This window comes from Euphorbia lathyris, chromosome 6 (assembly GCF_963576675.1).
Source record: "Euphorbia lathyris chromosome 6, ddEupLath1.1, whole genome shotgun sequence".
NCBI classification, from domain to species: domain Eukaryota; kingdom Viridiplantae; phylum Streptophyta; class Magnoliopsida; order Malpighiales; family Euphorbiaceae; genus Euphorbia; species Euphorbia lathyris.
The window spans coordinates 65,156,878-65,182,554 of record NC_088915.1 but is presented as its reverse complement, the minus strand read 5'-3'; the positions used below and the strand labels follow the sequence as shown (position 1 = coordinate 65,182,554).

General features: G+C 35.2%; 2 protein-coding genes and 1 non-coding gene across 9 annotated transcripts; 2 read left to right on the top strand and 1 right to left on the bottom strand.

Moving 5' to 3' along the window:
• The first annotated feature begins 11,965 nt into the window (after positions 1-11,965).
• Positions 11,966-12,038, top strand: TRNAE-CUC (transfer RNA glutamic acid (anticodon CUC)). Its single transcript has one exon. It is a non-coding gene; the product is annotated as a tRNA-Glu (tRNA).
• Positions 12,039-12,129: 91 nt separating this feature from the next.
• On the top strand, positions 12,130-21,226 carry LOC136233521 (negative regulator of systemic acquired resistance SNI1). 6 transcript variants are annotated; one of them, XR_010690868.1, is made up of 16 exons: positions 12,130-12,329; positions 12,450-12,516; positions 12,670-12,763; positions 12,897-12,962; positions 13,063-13,152; positions 14,069-14,140; positions 14,324-14,405; positions 14,477-14,526; positions 14,731-14,943; positions 15,022-15,092; positions 15,183-15,252; positions 15,548-15,613; positions 15,889-16,044; positions 16,747-16,826; positions 17,744-17,900; positions 20,964-21,226. XR_010690868.1 is itself a non-coding variant. In XM_066023198.1 (15 exons), the coding sequence occupies exons 1-15, from the start codon at positions 12,215-12,217 to the stop codon at positions 21,034-21,036; spliced, it is 1,365 nt and encodes a 454-aa protein (XP_065879270.1). In that variant the 5' UTR covers positions 12,132-12,214; the 3' UTR covers positions 21,037-21,226. The 6 variants fall into 6 exon arrangements, 4 of the variants coding, with proteins under 4 accessions (XP_065879270.1, XP_065879271.1, XP_065879269.1 ...); XR_010690867.1 differs by having other exon boundaries at positions 12,134-12,329; positions 16,690-16,826; XM_066023198.1 differs by lacking the exon at positions 17,744-17,900 and having other exon boundaries at positions 12,132-12,329.
• Positions 21,227-22,063: 837 nt separating this feature from the next.
• Positions 22,064-24,701, bottom strand: LOC136231897 (uncharacterized). Of its 2 annotated transcripts, XM_066020905.1 has the most exons (8): positions 24,531-24,698; positions 24,357-24,448; positions 24,180-24,246; positions 24,038-24,068; positions 23,200-23,340; positions 22,578-22,603; positions 22,447-22,505; positions 22,064-22,320 (listed from the first exon to the last, which is right to left on the bottom strand). In XM_066020905.1, exons 1-8 carry the CDS (start codon positions 24,675-24,677, stop codon positions 22,290-22,292), a joined length of 594 nt encoding a protein of 197 aa, XP_065876977.1. In that variant the 5' UTR covers positions 24,678-24,698; the 3' UTR covers positions 22,064-22,289. The 2 variants fall into 2 exon arrangements, with proteins under 2 accessions (XP_065876977.1, XP_065876978.1); XM_066020906.1 differs by lacking the exon at positions 24,038-24,068 and having other exon boundaries at positions 23,200-23,308; positions 24,531-24,701.
• Between the last annotated feature and the right edge of the window lie 976 nt (positions 24,702-25,677).

Sequence of the window (25,677 nt, the reverse complement as noted above, 5' to 3'; positions counted from 1 at the left end):
TCTTGTATGCGTCATATGATCCAAGTGATGGTTTGGCCTATTTATAGCAATCTTTGGGATGCCAATGATTTGAATTCCGACATAGCCGTTGTGGGAAGAACGGCCTTCTTCGTCATCACGTGGTCAGCTTCTAGAGCTGCAGGCCAATCCTGTCTTCTATTTTTACCAGACGCCAGGTTTGCCAGATTCGTCTTCTTGCGTCAGGTTTGTCTTCTTGCCAAAAGTCAGATGGTCCATGCATCTCGAAAAGGTCCTTAATACGGATTTCCAAGACTTCTGATTTGTGTCAGACCTTGTCTGCCAAGTTGACGGATTATTGACGCTGACTTGATTATTACTCAGCTTGACTCAGCGGCTTCGCCTTCAAGCTTTTATGAAGAAGACATTTCTTTTCTTAAAGCTGAGTTACGTTCTTACTCAGCTTCTGCTGTGTGACTTGCTTATGCTGATTTTGTTCTGTCTTTCTTTTATAAACTTTCAGTTCCTGTTCTCGTTAGTTAACTTACTCAACATTGAACAAACTCATTAGTACAATTAAATCAAAACACTTAAATTTAATTGTTTTAATCATGGGAATAATTTTGTCAAATCAAAATCACGTGGAAAGGTATTTCAACAAGCGGGTCTTTCTGAAGTTCAGTGGCGGAAGCCGTCTTCGGGTCTCAAATGTAATGTGGATGCGACCTGTTTTGGGGATACCATGCAGGTTGGGATGGACACTGTTTTAAGAGATGAGGATGAAAGGTTTGTTGCAACAAGAACCGCAACTGTTGTAGGCTTACCGTCAGTGCAAGAGTGTGAGGCTTTGGCACTTTTTCGGCGGTGAAATGGGTGACGGAGGATGGATATAGCCAGGTGGTTTTTAAGTCGGATGCGAAATCTGTTGTCGATGCTATTAATTCCAGAACTGACGATGTATCGGTGTTTGGTTCGTTGGTGTCCTGTTGTCGTTCTCTTCTTCTTAACAACAATTATTTTGTTTGTTTTGTAAGGCGATAAGCGAACGGAGTGGGTCACTCTTTAGCGAAGTCCTCTCGTTCTTATTCTTGTCCCAGGTTTTTTGATGTTGTTCCATTTTTTTTGCAATCTGTACTTAACATTAATTGCCCGGTAAAGGCTTATTAATTGCATTCTTTTCGAAAAAAATATTTTAATTAAATATATATAAAAATTAATTAAAGGTAAAAGTATAAACTTGACACTTTTTATAACCATTATAGTATGTTTTAAAAAATAAATGAGTTTTCTTTAAAAAAAAACAAGCTAATAAATTATTCGGTTTTGATCACATGGACCTTAATGACCATGCACTATTTGATCATTTACCATTAGATCTAGGCTCATTAGAATTCTAAGGTGGAGATTCAAAACATCTTGCGGTGTAGATTTAATAAGCTTAGATCTAACGGTGAATGACCAAATTCACATGGTCATTAAGGTCCATGTGAATATTCCTGTAAATTATTTAGTCTGTATATTATGTGATTTGCTTCACACCGCCTCTTATTTCCCACATACCGTCCCCAAATTACAATTTTGCCATTTCCCTTTATATTTGAAAAATTAAGTTCAAATTGACATTCTAACTCCCAAACACATTAATTCAAACCCGAAAAAGAACCCGAACTAATTATGGCTGGACGTGGAGGTAAAGGAAAAGCAGTAGGGATCATTCCGGTATGTGTTTGAACTTAATAGTTTTTGTACATTTGTTTTTAATTTTTTTCTTAGTTTTCTGTCCCGAAAATCGGGACAGAAATTCGTTTGATTTTACTCATGGCGGGTCCAGGACCCGCCATGAGTAGAATCATGGCGGGTCTAGGTACCCGCCATAAGTAAAATCATGGCGGGTCCAGGAACCGCCATGTTATTAGCACGACGGGTACCTGGACCCGCCGTCAAGAGAGAGCGGCGGGTCCTGGACCCTCCGCTACGAAAACCGGTCGGTTTTCTGTCCCGATTTTTTGGGACAGAAAACTAAAAACTAAAAAAAAAATTAGTAGTTAGCGTATTTTTTTTAACTTTAGCGTGTTGTTTTTAGAAATATTTAGCGTATTTTTTTTTGTAGAACTTTAGCGTGTTGTTTTTAGAAATATTTAGCGGATTATATTTATAAATTTAGCTTGCTGTTTTTAGAAATTTAGCGTATTGCTTTTAGAATTTTTTTTATAAGTTACTGTTGAATGTTTATTTTCCAGCGTGACATTGAAGAGGGTTCCGGACATCGCCATCCTTCTATACGTGGCGTCACAGCCTCTGTTCGGAGGGAACGAGGAGCAGAGAGGCTCATGGCGGATGCTCAAAGGGCGCACGTGACAGTGTAGAGGCCCATGAGTGACGATGAGGATTATGTTACCATGGATGATGGTGAGGATTTTCTCGAGAGCGACCCTAGCCCAGTTTGTCGGGCGACGAAGGGGAAGGGTGGTCGTGCCGATTATGCTGCATGATGTCTGGGAGATTCTACGTATCCCAGTGGAGGGGCGACTGGTGTCTGCTAGCATTGGTGGGGAACAGCTTCAGTCGGTAGTGATGGAGTTGTTTGGGGTGACTAGAAATGTGCTGCTGGCTTCCCATTGGAAAGGTGGTGGGGTATTCTGCACTTCAGTTGTCTCTTTATGCTCTGTAGGTCGGATGTCTGAGTTTGAGGCTATCGGGTGGATGTTTTTGATGTTCGGTTCCACCTTGTTTATAGACAAGAGTGGCGACCGAATCCGACCCGCGTGCGTACTAGAGGTGCAGGATGGGGTAGAGGATGTGGCTGGATACTCCTGGGGCACAACTACACTAGCATACCTATACCGGCAGCTAGGTGTTGCTAGTAGAGGAGATTGTGGACAGATAGCGGGTTGTCTGACTCTTTTACAGGCGTGGATATACGAGTATTTCCCGTGTTTTAGACCTCAATGAGAGGGACTCACACCCCATCCGGACGCTCCCCGAGCTCGTATCTGGATCCCGACACAGCAGCCCAGGACAGAGACTCGTTTGAGAGATTTTCGTCTCTGTCTTGATAGATTGACAGTGGCGGAGGTACGATTTCTACTTGTACAATAATAATTTTTTTAAAATATATTAATTTACTTTTATAATAATTAACTTGTTACATTTGTAGGTGATGTGGATGCCATACGGTCCTGACATAGTGACGCGCACTCCTAGGACTATCTATAGAGGATGGATACGATACCGGGATGTCATGGAGCCGTATATGCCTGATAGATGTCTCCGTCAGTTGGGGTATATCCAGATTATACCCATGCCGGCTTTCAGGGGCACGAAGGTTGTACGTCTTTGGAATAGCAGTCAGTATCGGTTAGAGCATCCAGTTGTGGTTGCTGATGTTAGTTGGGGATTTTTCCCAGCAGCATCGACGCTCATGTTGATGATATACACTCTTGCTCAGATTCCATCAGCATATGATGAGACGTACATGGAGTGGTACACTAGATATTCACATCCACACATCATGCCCGACATGGATACACACCCATAGACGGGTCTCACTCGTTCGAACAGTGAGCTTATAAGTAATTTTGATTTTATCTGTTAATACGAGTTTTTAACAGTAATATTAATTAATAACATTTTGTTTTGTTTTTTGTTTTTGCAGTGGGTTAATCGGTGGGCTACTGTGGGCACTGGCATGTTAGCAGCTCTTCGACGCGTAGATGAAGAGACGGCAGAGGTGTGGGCGGAGGAAGTGGATAAGCTTATGCATGATTGGCATTTGGCCAAATGATTAGTGATGTTTAAACAGTATTACTAGTATGTCTATTTTAGTTGTTTCAGTTGTACTAAACAGTAATATCAGTATTTACTAAACAGTATTGTTAGTATGTTTATTTTAGTTGTTTCAGTTTTACTAGAAACAGTAATTCCAATTAAACAGTAATCTGAAGTTCAGTAATGACATTAAACAGTAATTCAAATTCAGAAATTTCACTCAACAGTAATTTGAATAAACAGTAATTCCAATTAAACAGTACTTTCACTTAAACAGTAAGTTCACTAAAAAGTAATGACACTAAACGCCATATCCTGCAGCTCTTGATAATCTATCCCACTGTGCTCGCTGATCTGCAAACAAAAGGTCCCATCCTTCAACGCTACTGTCACGATATATGTCCTAGTTAATTAATATCGGCGGCACTGGAAAATCTCTGGATAAATCCAGCCGAATATAATGTTCGTACCCACAACCTAAATGAGCAATAACAATTTCTCATTGTGGTCGTGTAGCAGTTGCGGGTGCATACAACGGTAGCACAGTACCACATGAAAATAAGCTCTCTCCATTCCCATATCCGAAAAAATACAGCATCATTGTATAATGACGCAATCGGATACAGGTCATCATAAGTTAGCATCCAATGTTCCATTGTACAATTCCCACCATCCCAAACAATCCGCTTAACTGCCGCTGCAATCCCATCATAGTAAATGGGCTCGTATAAAGTACGTTTAGCAATTATTTCATTCATTATAGCCGTTCTAACAAAATACCAACTCTCTTCATCACCGAATACTCGGTCTGCCACAACACGGAACCCACAGTTACCATCACCCTTAACATCGAGATAGGATTCAATATAAGGCTTTATGATTTCAACGATTTTGTCATACTTATGGTAATCAGTAATATCACATTCAGTGGCAGCAGTACCTATAATAATATAACTCTGGACTTAATAAACATTTAATAGTAAAAGGAACACAATTGATTCTATACACAATTATTACGTAAATTAAAAATAATAGTAAAAAATACCTGCTGATCGGTTAGAAGAGCGCCCACGACTCCGACTCGAACTGGAAGACCGAGCCCGTCCATGATGACTATCACGATACTCCCATGCACTGGGCATACGTTTGGTTGATCCTTTCGGTCATCCTCGAACATCGGCTTTGACTTCCGGTTCACAATATCTAGCTTCGTCTGGATGAAGTTGCCGGTGAATAAATTGAGAAACATTGCGTATAAAGGTTGGATCGCTTTTATCGACCTCGTCAATAAGAGAGTGAAAGTAATCTTGCTCCTCGGTCCCATGAACATACTCCAAATTGACACTGGTATCAGGTTGACCAATGACAAGTGTTTTCCAAAATGGATGTATCTTGGAAATACTTACCGATTTACGTGAACGATGCGCTCGGCTAAGCGCATGCACATGGAATCTGGTAAGAGGTCCTCAACCTATGATCACAATGTTCATCCACTTCATAACTCAACTTTCGCATTCGCAAATATTCAGCACCAAGCAACTCCAAATAGTGGTGGGACACTTTGCACGTCAAGTATTCGAACGGAAATCCGGAGTGCGATACAAGCTTTTTCTGTCTTGAAGATTCAAGAGTGCCCCTAATACGAATAAACATGTAGTATCAATCAAAATCTATATTACTAAATTCAAATATAATAATAACAGTAAGGAAATGGAATAAATTTGTACTTGATTTTGACGACTTGCAAATCAATTTCATGGTGAACCTTGGCCCAAACTGTATCGAGGGATCCAGTAGAAGAATTCAGCCATTTCTTTAAAGAAGAGTGCTCACTCTCCACTCTACAGGTTGTTGTGTTGCCAAAATGTAAGAAATCTTTAGTCCACACAACAACAAACTTCTCTTTGTGGACTAACCATGTATTCTCAACATAAGCTACCACATTACCTATCATTCCCATTGTATCCTTCATCTTGGCCACTTCCAACTCATATTCATCTACTTTTTGAGAATTTATTATTTTCTTCCATCTGCCATTCTTGAATTTTGAAGCAAATTTCATATCTTCACCCATGAGTTTGTAGACTTTGTTTTCTACATCCTTATTAATATGCCAAGTACATAACATGTGTGCAGAATCTGGGAAAGCCTCTCTAACAGGCCTCATCAATCCCAACTCTCTATCAGTCAAAATAACTACCGGTTCATGTCAAACCCAATCAAATTCCTCAAACACTCTATAACCTAACGATAGCTAGATTCGGTCTCATCCTGCATAATCGCATAAGCGACCTTGAAATTATTGTTGCATGGAGTCATCCCAACAATTTCAAAGAATGGCATTCGCCACGTGAACATCTCAGAAGACTTTTTTTACCTCCGTGTTTATGCGAAGAAATAACGAGCTCGAAACCATTTTTGATTGCAATGTTTTTCGCCCATTGAATTGCTTCCATACTTGTTTGAAATAACGTGCTCGTTATGAAATAAGGACTATAATCGATTCTGTCTTCAACCCAAACTCTAGCTGCCTCCTGAAAATACATGCAAATATATATAAAAAATTGACAATTATATTCAGATTAGGCGCTAAACGGGTCCGTGGACCTCCTACACATAAGCAGGCGGGTCCAGGACCCGCCAACATTCAAAGGGAGGCGGGTCGAGGACCCGCCTCCCTTTAGTGAAGGGTGGGTAACGGTCCTGCCCCGCTTTAGACGAGGGCGGGTCCAGGACCCGCCCTGTTTTAATATAGACGGGTCGCTGGACCCGTCTCTACTTAAAACAGGGCGGGTCTTGGACCCGCCCTCGTCTAAAGCGGGGCGGGTCACGGACCCGCCCCTGGCGAAAATTTAAAAAAAATATTAACTCTAAAAAATTAAAAAAATTTAAAAATACATTAGATTGTTACATCGTCTTCGGAGTTTTCATGTTCCGACGTTCTCGGATCCATAATTTTTGCTTTGTTCGGGAGAGAGAAAGAGAGAGTGGAGGATGATTTCAAATTTTTTTGGGAAATAATGGAAGGGGTATAATGAGTATGTAGGGGGGCGGAGGCTGTAAAAAGGGAGCGGTATACAGTAACACCCTATATTATTAGATAAGGACTCAACGTGGCCGATCCTTACTTACGATAGAAATCCGTTTGGCTAACCAAAAGAACATTAACAATCCCATCTATCGGCCATTAGTTTTTACTAGCTCTGAACCCGTGCAATGCACAAGATTTTTTTCTTAATCTTCTAACTAATATATAAAAATTATCCTATAAAATAATTAATAAATATATAAAGCAGTTGTTGACCCGTAGATTGATATTATAACTCAAAAGTACAGATAAACTTATTTCTATAAATAAAATTTATTATATATTAATGGTGTTCATTTTGTTAATGACATCATTAGATCTACAATTTATTAAAATTCCAACTTATGATGATTTTAATAAGCATAATAGTAATTTTAATAACTATAACAAAGATAAATCTAACAGTCAGTAATTGAATTGTTGAATACCATTTGAAATATAAAACCTATAATTTATCACAAACATATTATATTTTCTATAAAAAATTTTTATAGTTAACATAATTCTTAAATTAGATTGAGAAAATGTAAAAAAAAATTCCAAACACAAACACAGTCTTAATATATATATATATATATATATATATATATAATTATATAAACTATGTTGAAATCTTATAAATAGGGGATGACTTTTTAAAGATTTGTTTTCAAATGACTTAATTGATTTTTATTGATATTAATAAAACTTTTTGAAGAGTACTCACATTGATAAATTAAGTTTTATTTATAATAGACTTAATATATCATTAAATATATTTTTATTAGTAAGGTCTAATAATCAGATCAATTAAAAATAATTGTCAATTATCACAAATTTTTTTTAAGTATGATAACAATCATATAATGCTATAGTGATAATTGCACTTTTCGTACAAATACCACTTATTAATGAAAAAATATAGGTTCATTTTTTTTATTTTTAGAATGTAAATTATGAAGTAGATACCAGATAGATATAACTCATCAATATATTAGATTTATAATTGCCTTCAAAGTTTTCTTTTTCTTTTGAGAAGGAAAAAAAGAGATAAGGTAGCAAAATAGTCTTATGATTTTTGGAGAAGTACTAATTTAGGCTCAAAGTATAAATACAGGCTTAACGTTAAAAAAATATCAATTTAGGCATCGATAACAGAACAGGACATGTTATTTATATTACTCCGTTAAGTTCTGAGTTCTCTCTTCATTTAATGAAATAGTATGAATGATGTGTCGCATTCCGTTATCGATACCTAAATTGATACTTCTCCAAAATCCATTGGCTAATTTTAGTACTTTATCCCAAAAAAATAACTATTTAGTGGAAACATTTGCAATTCCCTACAAACTTGACCAACAGACAGGTTGAATGTCTTACCACTCATTAGCTAAAAATATCCTAATTGGCATGAACTACACCTAATAAGGTAAGAACAGTTGCCTTCCATCATATATTCTGCCTATTATTTTTCTAATTTATAATAATGCCTTCCATAATATGATTCTATTCTGCACATTCTACACATCATTTTTCTGATTTCTTGTACTTGAATTTCAAGTGCAAGAATGGTGCTGACTCAACTTGAGACTGTAGAAAATAATATATTAGAAAAGTTGCAGCTATCAAAACTTATGTTTACCAAAGGCATAGATTTAAGGATAAAGTACGGAAAAAATGTTCGTGGTTTACCTTATTTGAAAAATAGAGGTCCGTGGTTTAAAAGTTTACAAATAGAGGTATATTGTATGCTTTTTTTACAAAACAAAGTATTTAAAATTAAACTTTTAAGTAGTTGATGATAATAAAAGCATTTTTTAATTATTTTTTTTTCAATTATATTTATATATTGACAAAACATAAATCCCAAAATCAAATTAAAACGGTGTAAAATGAATTTAAATATCAATTTAGTTCATAAACTGTCAGATTAGTAAAAAACGTAAAATTCCATCATATTATTTATTATTTCGATTTAGGAAGTTGTTTTTTTCGGGGGTTATAATACTTTGTTTTGTAAATAAAATGCACCATAGATCTTTATTTGTAAACTTTTAAATCACATACTCTTTTTTACAAAATGGACAAACCACATGCATTTTTTCCGTACGTTTCCGTAGATTGAACTATATGCCAATAGGATAAAATAAAAAAGAAGTTTGCTGAATATAAAAAGAAAAAAGCCTATGTCCATATAAAAAAACACTCATCTGTATCTCCAGCATTAAACATAAAATTGAGCCAATGTATATCCCATTTATAGCAAATGAATATTTGAAGAACAATGGCTCCTCTATCAAGCTGCAGAAAATAAAATCAAATTAGGATAATTAAATAACCAAGAATAGCATTCATATTTCAAATTCAATAGAATTTACAAACGAAACTGCCCTCTTGCTAAGCTATGTTTTGCTAAATGAAGCTTTAGCTTCTGCAGGGAAGAGAAACAAATATTTGTGTACATTAAAGCCTTTTTGAGATCATCTTGAATCTTTGCGTAACATACAATGTCCTCGTCCCCCTGTTTGACTTGGGAAGAAAAATATGAAAATTAGAAAGCTATTGTTTTGAAAAGTACACAAATATTTCATTAAAGAAACAAAAAAAATCTTACATCAAGCAGTGGCAAGAAGTACAAAAAGTTATGAACATCCCATGTTAGACACATAAGCTTCTCATAGCCAAAGAGAAGCACAACTCTATCAACATTTCATTATAATCAGGAAGTATCTTATCTCTAAAAGATCAGAGTTTTGGTTCTCTAAATCCAAAACCAACCTTGCCAAACAATGGATTTTGAATGTTGATTAAATATAAAAAAAAGAATCAGGAAGTTAGTCTAGAACTTAAAAATCAAGGGAGAACTGATGAATGTGCAGTTGCACTCACGATAGTATATTAAATTAAAACTGGAGAATCAGACCTCACATTAAATTAAAATTTGATGAAGAATATATAAGGAGTGTGCAGTGTGCAGTTGCAACCGTTGTAGCGGCAAAGATGCCGGTGGACTCGGGAAAATAGGATAGGAGTTGGTTTAGAGTTCTAACACAGATAAGATAGGATAAATAAAAAATACAGATGAAGATAAACGATGAAGAGCTGGTTCAAAAACACACAAGCAAACTGACTCTTGCAATAAATAAGACTCGCACATCTATTATATAATTTGAAAAAATTTGAAATTCTATTAAATTGACACGTGAATCTCCAAAGCTTAATATCATGACACGTGTTACTTTTGTTCCACACTTTATATATATAATAGATTTGAAAAAATTTGAAATTCTATTAAATTGACACGTCAATCTCCAAAGCTTAATATCATGACACGTGTTACTTTTGTTCCACACTTTATATATATAATAGATGTTGTTTGACAACTTAACATCAATATATAAATGTTTGGACAGGAAAATTGACTCATTAATTTATTTTCATATTAATTTCTTTCGAACAAATGATAATTAATTTATAAAGTTGGCTTTTACATCGGATTTTAATTCTAGGTAGAATTAAAGTATAAAGATTAAGTTTTAAATTTTAATTCACTAAAAAAATGAAGTTTTAATCAATGGTTTTGAAGCTAGATCGAAAATCAAACTAGATTGAATTGGATTGGTTAAACCGAACGATATATATTTAACGATATTTTACGAATAATGCTAATTTTCAATCTTGTCACGTGTAATTAAGGTGTGAGTGTGCTAGACAAATTATTTCTCAATTAAAATGGTTAAGTTTATGGAATTTGCGCGGCAAAACTTAAAATATAAACGAAGCAATTGACGATGGACGCAAAGATTAAAAAAGTTTCTCTTGGACCTCTAGTGTCGTTATAAAAACTTTACTAGATAATTTAATTTTATTTAAGGCTAATCTGAATCCCGTGTCCTCTATCCGATGCTTAAGTTTATACTTTTATCTTTAATTAATTTTTATATATCTTTATTTAATTAAATTTTATGTAGTTTTTTTTATATATATTTAAGGCTAATGTGAATCTGGCGTCCCCACTCATAAGTAATTCACTAACTTAAGCATCAGAGAGGGGACGTCGGATTTCAGCCCCTCCCTAACGGTTTGCTGTTGATTCAGGTCACAAGAAGATATATCGTAGAATGTATACTCCTAAGTAATTCACTAACTTAAGCATCGAAGAGGGGACGTCGGATTTCAGCCCCTCCCTGACTGTTTGCTGTTGATTCAGGTCACAAGAAGATATATCGTAGAATGTATACAGTATGGAGGACATCACCCTTTAAGATCAAACAATTCCATCAAATTGAGTATGATTGTATGTGTGATAACATCTACTATACCAAGAATATTAATGAACCGATTATTGAAATTGCTCAAATACTTCAGAATCATTCTCTTGGATATCTATAAGATCGAGTATGAAGCACATCTGGTAATGTCTTTTGAAGGAAGCACACCTTCAATACAGAAAGCAAAAGACAATAATAAAGATAATAAACTAGAATAGGTGAATCATTTTTGTGTGAATGAGCGAGTCCTTGATCATGGATTCTGTCCAAAGAAGCCAATTTCAATTTTTTTTATTAGAACTAGAAAGAAAAGATTTTGCCTTTATTGATATGTGATGTCGTTATATCGAATCACCACTCTATGACCTGTAAAATAGTACACTGTCAGATAGGGAGCCGGTGACCGACGAACCCTCTCAGAAGCTTAAGTCAATATGGAGTAATGAACTTAAAATGGAAATTATAAGTAGTATAGTGTAGAAAAAATGTGTACTTTTCTCCTTGTGCTGAACCTCTATTTATAGTGATTTGGGTTTCCCCTCCTGTACACGTGTCAGCATCATATTAGTTCGGAACCTAAATTCTCTCTCTAATTAACTTAGCGTGTTTATAAAAGTCGAAACCCCATTCCTTAATTAGTTCCGTTCGGGGACCCTAACTGGACTGGTCCAAAGAATAAGTTATGGGCTTTTCCCTTCAATATATTTTACCATATCAATATGATATTAAAGAAAAAGTTAATTGGTTCCGAATAACATTAGCTCATGTAGAAATTTCTCGATTTCGAATAATAGCCGAAATCTAACGGTTTGACGGATGAAAACTTAGTAGCAAGTGTTATGCTAAAATTGGCGTGATATTATATGAAAAACATTTGCTTCTATGCACACTATGACAACAATCCGTTGTAGTCTAGTCGGTTAGGATATTCGGCTCTCACCCGAAAGATCCGGGTTCGATTCCCGGCAACGGAATTTTGTTGCTATTTTTTTCGATCATGGTTACTATTATTCAATTTAGGCGGGAATTATATTACTTTCTGCGACAAGATAAAGCTTAATTTATATATATATATATTAAAAAAAAAAGAACAAGAAGAAGAAGAGGAGGAAACCTAGGGTTTCAAAGTTCACTTGAAGAACAAAGGAAAATGGAAACCTTTTGCAGCAGAAGAGGAAGCAGAGCCAGAGGTGGCGTTGAAGAAAATATTTTAGCTATTATTGATGGAAACGATTCCAAAGATACTCAAGACGCCAATGATGATAGTGCGTCTTTTTTTTTATGTTATTTAATTCTTCCTATTATCTGTTTGGTTCTCGAGAAACAGTAAGAAAGTGGAGAAGTGGAAATCTGGAGTTCATTTTATCTTTCTCTTTGAAATACAGGAATTGTATTTCTTCAGGCTGTTCGCGCTGCTTCGTTGGATCAAGATAAAGCTGCGCCTCCTACTTTGTAACCGCTTAATCCTCTTTAATTAACAAACTTTTATGTGTTGTGTTTTAATAGTTCAAAATGCTTAATATGGTGTTATTTACCATAATTAGAGCGTATTGTTGAATCACTGTATCCTAATAATTACATTGATAATCAATTCGGCTGTTGAAGCAAGATGTGCGAGGCAGTTTTTCAAATACTAAGAGTTGTAAAATCTCCGGAGTTGATAATGGAAAGTTTTCGACTTCTAGACGAGATCGAGAAGGTGCTTGCTTGCATCTCTTCTGTTATTTTATCACTCTTAATTCTGTTTAGTATCTTACCCTTGTTATGCTTCGTGCATTCTTATGATCTCACTGGAACATTTATTCTGTTCATTCTGGCTTGTTCATAAATAGCGTTTCCCCCGAGTTGATTTATCAGATAAAGGAGCAGAGTCATCTCAGCCAATGGTGGTTGAAGAGGTACTAGTTTTTTGGCCTTTTTAATTGACATATATTCAGTTCTATAGTTTTATATATGGATGATAATGGTAAGTAAAACATTCAATTTATTACCTATTAGGCTTGGTCCCCGTTTGTTTTTAGTTCTGATATCACAGCTGGCAAGGAAGATACTGCTGGGGAATGCTCTAGTGGACCATTTGATTCCGCGGTAAGGAATTTTTCTTTGGCCAAGTGAGAATCATGGTTTATATTTCGTGAAGTAAAATGGGTGATGATATGATTTTTTGTGAAGTAGACATTAATTTCCTAGCCTATAGTTGAGTATGAACACTTTCTGGTCATGATTCACACATCTTACCATGTGATCATTCATATTTTTGCATCTCTTATCTGCACATGGTATGGAATGAGAGATGGGGTTGTTTTGTACTTGAACATGACTAAAATTTGACGTTTCATCTTCTTGTCTATGTTGCACGGAAACGGAAACGGATACGGGGAAACGTAATTTCTGAAAAACATAGGAAACGGAAACGTGGGGGAAACGTGTAAATATTAAAAATATAGGGGCATATTTATAAATATTAAAAATATAATAGTACATTAAATAAAAACAAGATTGAAGAACAAGATGAAAAAAGTCCAAGCTCAATCAAGATTCAAGAGACATGGATTATAGGAGAAAGAAATATGGATAAGTTCTTTAAATTGAAGGATACAAGTAAGTAATTATCTCTCAAATACAAAGTTTCAATTTTCCTAGTCTTAGATTAAAGAGGAACTGCAAAATAGAAAGTTTGAATTTCCAGAATTTTAATCGAAATAGGTAGGGAAAAACGTTTAAAAACTAAGAGACGCGTTTCATATTTTTGGTAATTACGGAAACGTGCCCGGAAACGTTTCGTATCAGTTTCCGAGAGTTTCCGTTTCCCACATCTTTCGGAAACGGGAAACGCTAGTCATGAAGAGTTTCCGTGCATTATAGCTTCTTGTTATGTTTAGTCTTGAGGTTGCTTTATCGGCTATTGAGCATGTTCCATTCTTAGAATAAGTTATCTATTTGTTATTCGTTTGGTGCATATTGGTAATCTTTTTCCCATGTATCTTCGCCTCCATCACTCCAGGTTTTCTATCTGCTAATACAAGATCTTGCTGAAGTGATCAATACAACCAAATTTTCAACGTTAGACATAAAGGTTAGTTTGTACTTTTCCTTTGCACCATTCAAGTACTCATTTATTGGTGTTAGATGCTTTGCAGAATGCCTTCTGTGTCCTGCAAGGTGTGACATCCAACTCCATATGCTTTAAAATGAAATTAAATGAAGCTCGGGGGATCACAACCTTCACCTTTTGTTCTATATGGCTCATTTGTTTCAGTCGCTGAGGAAGATGCTGATGTTTCAGTATCTTATCAATGTTCTTGAAGGAGATTTTGTATCACGCAACAAAGCTTATGAAGGTAACAGTACATGTCGTATTCTTATACTTTCAGTGTTTTAGAATACCTTAACCAGCTTTTTTATGTTGCAGAAACCATGAAATGGATGTTTGTAAAAGAGTCTTTGCTCAGCATGCTTCTGGTATGTTCCCGCTTGTGAGCCTTGAATCATGAAGATTTGTGCATTCAGTAGTGTTAATGTAGTTCATAAGTTTTGTGTTTACATCATGAGCAATCCAATTGTCCTTCAATGATATTTAGTTATTTAAATTATTCTGTTTGCAACTTGTGGCATTTCTTTTTGAAAGGAATGGTAAAAAAATGTTATTATTGCTTGGTTTTGTAGAGTTCAAGAAGAATTAGTTACAAAGTTCTAATGAAGGATTGCTTATCCATTATGTGTGGACTATGCCAAGTTTCTGGAGAACTTGATAATGATCTTGCATCTTCTAACAGTTCTATGGAAAAACCTTCTCAACATGAAGATATTGCTGTAGTGCTTGCTCTGCCTGAAGTGAGAAATGCTACTCGTACTGCCATGCAAAAACTTCTTACGATGGTCAGTTAAAGATTTCCATCATCTCAAGTCTCAGATAATTTAAAATCATCCTCTAAGAAACTTTCAACCCAATTTCAGATTATGGATCTAGATATGTCCAGGAAGAAAGCAGATTCACAAGGTTCTACGACTAGAGCTGATGGTGTAAGGTGTTCACTTGTCTTCTTGATTTAATGATTTAACTCACTATGTTCTTGATACGGTGACTTGCTTACTGTTTTTCATTGAACTTGGCACAGAACTCCTCTGATAGAGATAATTCTGGATGAGCTAACCTACGATACAGATATGCTTTCCCATTTTCTTCAGGTATCCATCTTGATTTTCTCTTTTATAATCCTCTCATCTCTTGCACAGACGAATTTCCATGCAATTATACAGTTTTGGGCATTTTTGGTTTTCGGGACTGGAATTTTTTGAAATTTGATTCAATTTTTGAAAGTTTAACTCTGGTCAAGGCTTTAGAATTTGATTCAACTTTTGAAAAAATTTCATGGAATGGCCATCCTAGGTTCCTTTTTCTTTTTTTGTTAGTTGTTTTTACAAACATTTGAATTTGTTGGATGAAATCATTCAGCACATTAATTATGAGAGAACTTTGCAGACATATAGTGAACCTAAATGGAAACTGGAAATTGTTATGCAATATTTCGCGAAGTACACAGCTAAGGTATGCATGTTTTATTCATAGTTAAAAATGATCCATATTTATTTTTGCAAAGTAATCAATCATGGACGGGTTCGAGTCTTAGGAGCGGCCTCTTGCCAATTAAATTGGCAAGGGAAGGCTTGCCCCCAATACACCCTTGTGGTGGGACCCCTCCCCGGACCCTCGCTCAGCGGGGACGCGTAATGCGACCGGGCCGCCCTTTAATCAATCATGGAGGTGGTAAACAAGGCATCTCTATCTTTCACAACAATTTAGTTAGTACTTCTTTCTTATAGCCTTCTGTTCGCACTCGGAGATCGGATAATTCTGTAGAGTATGACGGAACATTGATAGGCATTTTCAAATGCTTTTCAAATGTCAGTAGCATGAAGAATATTACCAAAAAAATAAGCAAAGATGTAGTTCAGATACTGCTGGCACATGGTTTTCAGGTGATTGTGATTCCTTTTTCTTAATAGTAATAATGATATATGATACATTTACCTGATTCTAAGTGATGCTACTGCTTTCCTTGTTTAAAAAATTGTTATAGTTCACCTAACGGAACACCATGTCCGCTAATTCATCCTCGTTCAGTGTTTGCCCAAGTGGCCTTCTAGTGCTATTTTTTTTTGGCTACAATCATCTGCAGTGTCCACTTATTAGCAGTTAGGTGTTTTTTTTATTGTATTCTTGCATCCATCTGAAAAAAAGAATTAGCTATATCAGGATGGTATCTCCGAGGATCATAAACTGGCCTTTCTTAACAACAAGAAGTATGAAATACTTGCTGGTGTAATAAGGTTCTAAGGGAAATAAGCAGTAGGAGTTTTGAGAGGATAATTGCGCCTCATTGTTCTATAACATGTTGCTGTTGATTGTACTCAATAATACAATAAGAGGCGAAGAAACTAAACTTAATAGGAATCTATCAACTTAATTGATCCATTATATATTTAAATTTAAACTTGTCAAGGATTGTTGTTTAAAAATTTAAAAACCACTGTTTCGAAAGTACATTTAAGGATACAAAATCATATTTAAACGAAAGGTTATAATAATTTTGATTCATTTAAACCATTTAATTTTTGTTTCAGGCACATTTGTCATTACCATCACCTCATAATGAAGTTAAATGTAATTTTGATTCCAAGGATAAAGTGAAGAGAAACACTCTTGTGGAGCTTTGTGAGAATTTAATCTCTGCATATAGGAGTTTGAAAAGCTCATATGGGTAAGATTTTAATATTATTCTTCTTATAACCTTGTTTATGTCACTTTTACTTGCACATATACAATCTAGCCTAAGTAGTAGTAACATGAATAAGCAAGTTTAAGATATTATACTACTCACCATGGGGTCTATCTTTGTTACGTAGATGAGTGGTTAGCTGCTTCCAACTATGATATAATATTTTGACATTTAGAGCATCTCCAAAAGACTGCTACACTCACTAAAAATAATATAAACAATTCACTCTTAGTGATTTGAGGACTGGCTAAGAGATATCATCTCCAACAATACTCCTCGTAACTATTAAATAATAAATTATTAATAAAAACTGAAATAAGGAGGTACTAAGAGCTCCTCAACAGTAGAGAGGAATGGAAATAATTTTAGTGATTTGAGGAGCCACTAAGAGGTTGTTGGAGTTGGTTTTTAACTCTCTCTACTCAAATTTTAACTTAAGAGCCCAACTAAGAGGCGGTTGGAGATGCTCTTAGGTGATTTTAAGCTTCATGTTTCTAAGATAGAATGTCTTTGAAATAGGTGATTGCTTGAACTATTATTCACTTATTCCTGTTCCTTGGAATTTATTCTAAAGCTAAGCTCCAGGCTTGAAAAAAAGAGCTTTTTCTCTTGCTGGTGCCACTTGAGAACTTGTTTACTTTTGTGAGGGACGGAGTTTAAAGAGGGACTTAAAGGATTTCTAACTTAACTGTCCTGCTTACTCATTGTATTAACTCAAGATAAAGCTCTAATTTGATAATCTAGCTAGGGCTACTATTTGAGCTAAGCGGGTAGGAATCGAATCCGCAGTGTTGTCTAATGACTTGGTTTCCAAGAAGAATTCAATCATAAGCATGGAATCGGACAAGCATTGAATTTTCATCTTATTTCTTTGAATGACCTCTCTTTCTTTTCTGTAGAATCCCCTTTTACTTTTAATTTTAGGCTTGAATGGCGCTCTATGAATGGCTTGTGCAAGAAAAGGCTGGTCGAGAATCCAAGTTGCCACTTTGCAAAGGAAAAAAAGAGACATTCTAGCTTTGAGAGTTAAGGACTAGTAAATAAAGGCAGTGAGAGGTTAGTGCTAGGCTCTACTCAAGTAATTACAGAATAGGTACGGTAAACAAGAACTACAAATCACGGATGACTGGGCTTGGGTGTAAGATATAATAATAAAATTTCATATTAGTTTAAACTTTTGATAATACTTCAACACATGTAAGATTGAACTTGTGTTGTACATGCTTCAAAATTCAGGGGATACTAACATGTGGGATATGTCAGTGGCGTATGTCAGAATAAAATTGGATCTTATCAACTATTGGCAGGGGCAGACCTAAGGGAGGGCAGATCCCGACTAGTCCTTGGAATTTGGTTCAAAATAATTTTTGAGTCTCCCTTGTCGAAGAGTGAAGGAATGCGAGAGAGGCTGTTATAGGAATGATAATTATTTGGTTAGTGTCGTATCAATTATCGGATTAGTGTCAAAGAGTCAATCCTAACTCAACTAAAAAAATTGTCATAATTGTGTCAATTTTTTTTATATAAAAATAACTGTGTTAGGCTTAAAACCATAAACAATTACATAATATAAGAAAGCCAACATACAAATAAAACACTACTTAGAACTTTGGCCTAAGCCATACATTGAAAATGACACAACACAAGTACATGAAATGCATAAAACTCAGTGTTGAACCAACTCCATCGTTCTAATTCGTTGAATCAGAATGTACCTTCCAAACATGCTCTAATGGTCTATTAGTTCATTGCGAATATCAAAATGTGTCTTTTTTTCTCTAATTTTCCGATACCACTATAGGAATCATGGAACTGAGTATTATGATTTGTTGGACTTTCTAGACTTGGGGATGCTATAAGTGGATCCTGAATGGCTAAGGCTATATCCTGTTCATCCTCAATTATCATAGTGTAGGATAATGCACGTTCACGTTTTTCCTCCAAAATCATGTTGAGTTAGTAATAATGGCAACCCTCGCCTTTAAAACTCCAAAAGCACGATCCATGTCTTTTCTGGATGATTCTTGTACCTTTGCAAAATACCTTCACTTGGTGGGACCCCTCCCCGGACCCTCGCTCAGCGGGGACGCGTAGTGCGACCGGGCCGCCCTTTTTTTTAGAGGGAATAAGAAATAACAGCATCCCTAGGCCCTAATTGCAGTTGTTTAATAATCATGGGGTCGAATTAGAGGGAATAAGAACAATAGGGTAAAATTGAAAATATAGAGGGTGTAATTAGGCGAGTTAATATGAACAAGAGTCAAATTAAAACTTAAGAGAATAGGGGAGGTCCATTCGTGAATCATGAGGGACTAGACCGAAACAAATCTAAACATTTGGGGTCTAATAAAAGTTGGACCTGAGTATACTTAGCTACATATCCGGTAATTATTCTATTTTAATATTTCTTAAAAAAATGAATTTTAATGGTCCGGTCCATGTTTCACATGGTTTGCTCGAACTATGTCATCTGATTGTAAATGGTGTTGAAATTGTGTTTAAAATGTGTTGAAGCTTGTGGAGTAATAGCATCATTATTAATAGTAGTGATATGCTTATTGTTTGATTTAATTGTCAAATTGAACATGCATAACAGTGGTCAAAGTAGTGAATGTAGGAACATTTCTTGTAGTTATCGATCTCTACAAATACTGTTATTCGGGAAATGTTTTTCCTAACATCTATAATTCAATGGCACAACCCAATAGAATATGTTGAGTTGTGCCATGGAAGTATAGATGTTAGGAAAAATGTATCGTGAATAACAGTATCTGTAGAGATCGATAGCTTGAAGAAATGTTCCTATATTCACTACTTACCACTTTTATGCATATTCACTTTGTCAACTTAACCAAATACTAATGCTACACATTTTACACACAATATGGATACGATTTACAGTTAGATGACATAGTTCAAGCAAACCATGTGAAACACGTACCGACCGACTACCAAAAGTCAAATTTTTAAGAAATATTAAAGTAGAATAGTTACTGGATATGTAGCTAAGTATACTCATTTCTCGTAGCGAATTTGATAATTTAATCTCCAGTAAGTACTGGTATGCTCATCGTTATATCATGGCTACTACTAAGTTGTAAGGAGGAAGGTCCTAATTTCAGTTGTTTAATAATCACTGGGTTGGATTAGAGGGAATAAGAACAATATGGTAAAATTGAAAATACACTTAAGAGAATAGGGGAGGTCAATTCGTGAATCATGAGTAGACCGAAACAAATATAAACATTTGGGGTCTAATACAAGTCGGACCTGGGTATACTTGTAACCATTGTATACTTTAATATTTCTTAAACTTTTGACTTTTGATAGTCCGGTCCAGTTCGTGTTTCACATGGTTTGTTCGAACTATGTCATCTGATTGTAAATTGTGTTGAAATTGTGTTACAGCTGGTGAAGTAATAGCATCAGTATTAGAATTGGTCTATGCTAATTCTATTGGATTGTTAAAATTGTTGCAGCTGGTGGAATAATATCATCAATATTAATAGTGATATGCTTATTCTGGATTAATATCATCAGTATTAGCAGAGATCTATAGCTACAAGAAATGTTCCTATGTTCACTACTTAGCACAATTATACATGTTCACTTTGTCAACTAAACCAATCTAGAATAGGGCATATCACTACCGATACTGATGCTATTACTCCATCAACTGCAACACATTTTACACACAATTTCAATACAATTTGCAATCAGATGACATAGTTCAAGCAAGTCATGTGAAACACGGACCATAACGACTACCAAAGGTGGTTAAGTATACTCATGTCTCGTAGCGAATTTGATAGTTTTCTCCAGTAAGTAGTGGTATGTTTATAGCCACAACTAAGATTTTATTGTTCCCAGGCTTGCCCGTTTGTTTTGTTTTGTTCTGTTACTGTAATTGAGTTATAACCTTCATGACAGTTTTAGGCTCAGAAAGTTGATTAAAATCAGGAGCTAAATGATAAATTTTGGATAGATCAGGGTTTAAGTAACATTTTAAGTCGAAAAAATAAATTTGACTTTATCAGCTATTGGCAGGGGCGGAATTCGTTGAGATTGCTATATTTATTTTGGGGTACGTACTTGTGTCATGAATTAATTGATTTGCAGGAAAATGGAGATTTTGCCTCTTGGAAAAGAAGCACTGTTTACTGCAGCAGCTATCCTGTCCATGGAAACATAGGATAGGAGCTCATTTCCGGAACAAGCTAGTAATATTATGATCAAATGTTGCAGCCTGTGTAAATTATCTGAGGGTGTTGTCACCTTTTGTTTTTTCACTGCTCAGATCTGCATATTGCATTTTTTTGTATAGCTGCTAATTCTTGGTTAGTACTTTTTAATATTATTATTTGCAGGCTTAAAAGTTCAAATTGGCCTTCAACTCCTTATGGGATGCAAGTAAAACAGTTATAAAAAACAAGGGTAAAATTGTTTACATTAAGAATACATATGCACTTATAAATATGCTCCTACCTTGTAAATAACCTACCAAAATGTCAATATTTAAATCAAATTCATCATAAAAATACTACTTAAAATGTTTGGGTAAATTACACAATGGGTTTAGGAGTAAATCTAAATTTTTCTAAAAATCAGTTAAATTTGGCCAAAATCAATATATTTATACTAAAATAAATGGATCAATAAAATAAATTTTTCGGTTTCTGGTTTTAATATATGTATATATAAGATTTTTACTAAGACCAAATAAAATATTGATGAGTATTAAAATAACTAATTTACCCTTAATATTTCTGAGGGCGAGCCTTGGCACAACGGTAAATGTTGTTGTCGTGAGACTGAGAGGCCACGGGTTCGAGTCTTAGGAGTGGTCTCTTGTCAAAATATTGGCGGAGGAAGGCTTGCCTCCATCGCTTAAGCGGGGACACGTAATGCACCTGGCCGTCCTTTTTTTACCCTTAATATTTCTCATCTAAAACTCTATTGTCTATGCAAAAATTATTTTTCTTAAATATTATAACTTATTGAAATTGTTGCATTAATACTCAACCTCTTATTGACCATAAATAAAAGCAAATTTGGAAAACAATTGTCATCGATTCATGCCTTTTAAACTATTATAGGCAAAAAATCATATTTAAACCCTTGGTCTTCAAAAAGATTCTTAAATAAACTTTTGATATTTAATTTTCATAATTGAACCCTTCACTAAAGACTTAGCTAATGAAACTGTAAGGGGTTGAATATGTAAAAATTAACGTTCAGAAGCTTAAATTAAAAAATAAATGATCAATCCTTAAAGTACAATGGTTAATTATGCATCTAGCGCCTATAAATGACAAAAAAATAACAATTGTGTAAAATAAGTCACATCAAATTGTAAACTAAGTCGTACTATTTCTGATTTGAATCTTCATGAGGTTTTAGGAACCCTATGTTGTAGGTATCGATAAACATGCTGCCTAAACCAATTTATGGTTCTTCTGCTGCTGAATCTGTACTCCTGATAAGAGAAACAATATGGCACCTGTAATTCAGCGATTCTCTACTGATAACACCAAATATAAATCATCAAGTACCATAATTTCACCAAATTGCAATACTGGTCATTTCAGAAAGGGGCACTCACTTGGATGACTGCGGTGAATCGAGTTGCATTGTCACTGGTCCATCATTGACTAGATTAACCTTTAACAAAAATCCGGGAACATATACGTTAGGGTAATGAGTGACGAGGCAGAACTAGCAAGGAAGCCTTACCTTCATCATTGCTCCAAATACACCATCTGAACAAAACAATTCAAAACTAGTCAATAAAAGAATGAAACAGCCATATATAACAGCATAATGTTATATGCAAGGTAACTGCATTTTCTCATTATATATCAACTTCAAACATAAACAAACTCAAAGTAAGATACAATTACTCCATGACACATGTCCATCTCTGAATAGAATTAGATTCTACATTATCTTCTAAGCGTTCATGCCATAAATTTTGAGTTGTATAGTGTCATTACAGTTTATGTCTTGTACTTGAATATAATTGTAAACACAGTTTATAATGCTGGAGGATTTCATTTACTTAAATCCAAATGGTATCCAGAAGCAGGGGATGTATATACGAAGAAACGAGAATTTGTACCAACAAAAGGTTAACAAAACTAACTCGGCCTTGCTAAGAATGATACAAATTGTATATTCAATTCAATTGTGCAATGTAGTAATAACAAATTCAAGGGGATACCGGAATAACTAAAGTAGGAAAAACCTGCAATTCTCATGTTTCTTATTTGTAAAATCACTACAATTTAAAATATGAAAACGATGGAACTACATTATGTTAATGCTAAACAGTCACAAGAAGTAATAAATAGAATACCTTTTATAGCCTCTGGCTGGTAAGATTTTCTAAATTTTTCAACTATGGAATCATAGAATGGCTTTGCTTTCTGGGGAGGCATTGCTACATGGAAATCTGGCTTGTTTCCCTTCAAGATTCCATACAAGGTAAACTGACTCACTGTCACAACCAAACATCACCCAAAACTAGATAATGCCATTTTGATATCTATTACCAAGTATCGAAAATGAACCTTACAAAAATGAGATCAACTAAGCAAAACAAGATCACTATGCAAGAAAAGACAGATACTTGTTAATCCATTTCTAAGAAGGGATAAGCTTCAAATTTGGCTCTAGTGTTTTTTTAGCAAGTGCATATATATTCTTAGCGTCAAAAATTGTAAAATTTAGTGCTCAACATTTCCAACATAGAACAATGTTGGGGCTAGGCAGTGGCGGAATCAGCCATGGAGAGCAAAAAATTAAACCCCGACCATATAGGCTAGGCTTAATTTTTCCTTTTTTTGCCACTACCCAGGCCAAAATGATGCTGTAAAAAAATGCACAATCATTTATCTGCTAGGACTGCAATCAGCACCCGCAAATGAAGATGGAGGGGTGGATAATGGCGGAGCCATTGCTTAACCACCTCTATAAGGGATGGTTCCGGACAGTCGGAGGTGGGCGGAAACCCATGCCTCTACTTCTGAACCCAAATTAAGTGTCCTGTTTTATGAATTCTATTAACTGAATTCAAATTACTACATATACCATAAACCAAAAATTGCTCCAAGTTGAAAATGTCAAATACAAATATATCCCTTCTAAGAATGCATCATTTAGACTGAAGTAGGGGAAGATCATGTCTCAAATACCTAGCAAAACTCCATAATTTCTCTGCATAACCTGCATACATACGCGTAAAAGGAAAGATAAAACCTTCAATTCATCCCAACACATCTTAGATTTAGTATATCATATATAAATAGATAGATATATAAGGAGAATGGAGATTACGTTCTGGTCCCATCCTCTTCCTGTAGCTTCATTTGGGAACAGTCTCATATTCAAAACCTTACGGCATCTGCACATTTTATTTTATAAACGTCAATTAAGAAGTCTTTAGTTGCCAGTTTCAGTTCATACAGTACTTAATTGAATACATACAATAAATGGGGATGCAAATGGCTTTACATGTATTCGGCATCAGAATCGGTGTCGGATTCATGGAGGCCGACGAGAACGAGGAGGCCCGGTCCAATCGCCGATACAATATGGCCGTCCACCTGCATATGAAGCGTTGCAGTGATGCATTGAAGCTCAATTGAAGTGGAAGAGGATGAAGAGAAGTAAATTTGAAAAAATGACCTCGACGCTTGCAGAGGTAACTCGCTGGACGACGGCTCTCATGGATCTGATCTGAAGCCTTGCCTTGCTACCGGTGTTGGTGGCACGGCTGTTGATGGATCGTTGAGTGAAGTACGGGATTGGGAGACTGAGGAAGCCGCAGTTCATTTTAATTTTTATATTTTGGAAAAAATTAATTAAAAGTTAAACAGCGCACTTCTATTTTTTTTTTAAATAAAAATAAAAATGAGACATACCACTAGCTCCCCCGTATCAAAGCTTCAAAATCAATTATCACTTTAAACTATTAAAATCATCAATCAAGTTTTTCAACTAAATAAATCCTAAACAAAAATTATTGATTGAGTCAGAGACCTTATCGAAAATTATTAGCTAACACGGTTTAAGAGCATATATTTCATTATTAACTTTTTCTTTTTTCAACAATGGCTAATGCCTCAGGAAGCAAACAAATGAAATCCCCGTCTTAACCCTTATCTCACATATCCTAACAGGTCTTAACTATCATTATTGATTGGGGTCTGTAAAGGTAGTCTTAGTGTCCAAAAACAAATTCTCCTTTGTTGATGCCGTATGCTTCAATAGTTGAAAGTTTAAAGTATTCCATGATATGCACGCGATTGCACATGAAGTCGGTGCTTTGAATAGATTCTTTTCAAATCCAAAAAGGAACATTGCGCATCTTGTAAGGATTAAGTAAAATACTCTGCACAATATGGATGAATGACTTGTTTATTCAACAACTGAACTTTGCTTAAATAACAATTACAAAACAGAAAGGAGAAAGAATAGCCACTAATTTAGGGATACAAGTAGAACGATAACTTATCAAAAACTTAGCAGCCAACACCTACTAAGGGTTTATTCTAACAAAAACAATCCTATGATAACGGAATATCTTAAGTCAAATGGATATTCATGTATCTTCACGGTAATTCCAAAATGTGTTTATATTTTGGAGATACTGGACTTGTGTTAGTTGGCTACACAAATGCAAATATAACTGGAGATGTTGATATACGAAAGTCTACATCGAGTTATCTAATTATATTTGCAAAGGGAGTTGTGTCATAATGGTCAAGATTACAAAGTGTATTGCACTTTTCACAACTGGATGTATTAAAGCAGCGCCATGAAAAACACATAA

Coding starts and splice junctions, on each gene's coding strand:
- LOC136233521 (XM_066023197.1), top strand. CDS start 12,215: ATGGAAACCTTTTGCAGCAGAAGAGGAAGCAGAGCCAGAGGTGGCGTT. Junction 12,963..13,062: donor AGCCAATGGTGGTTGAAGAG/GTACTAGTTTTT, acceptor ATTACCTATTAG/GCTTGGTCCCCGTTTGTTTT. Junction 14,141..14,323: donor TTTCAACGTTAGACATAAAG/GTTAGTTTGTAC, acceptor CATTTGTTTCAG/TCGCTGAGGAAGATGCTGAT.
- LOC136231897 (XM_066020905.1), bottom strand. CDS start 24,677: ATGAACTGCGGCTTCCTCAGTCTCCCAATCCCGTACTTCACTCAACGA. Junction 24,247..24,356: donor GATTCTGATGCCGAATACAT/GTAAAGCCATTT, acceptor TAAAATGTGCAG/ATGCCGTAAGGTTTTGAATA. Junction 22,604..23,199: donor CCAGCCAGAGGCTATAAAAG/GTATTCTATTTA, acceptor TGTTTTGTTCAG/ATGGTGTATTTGGAGCAATG.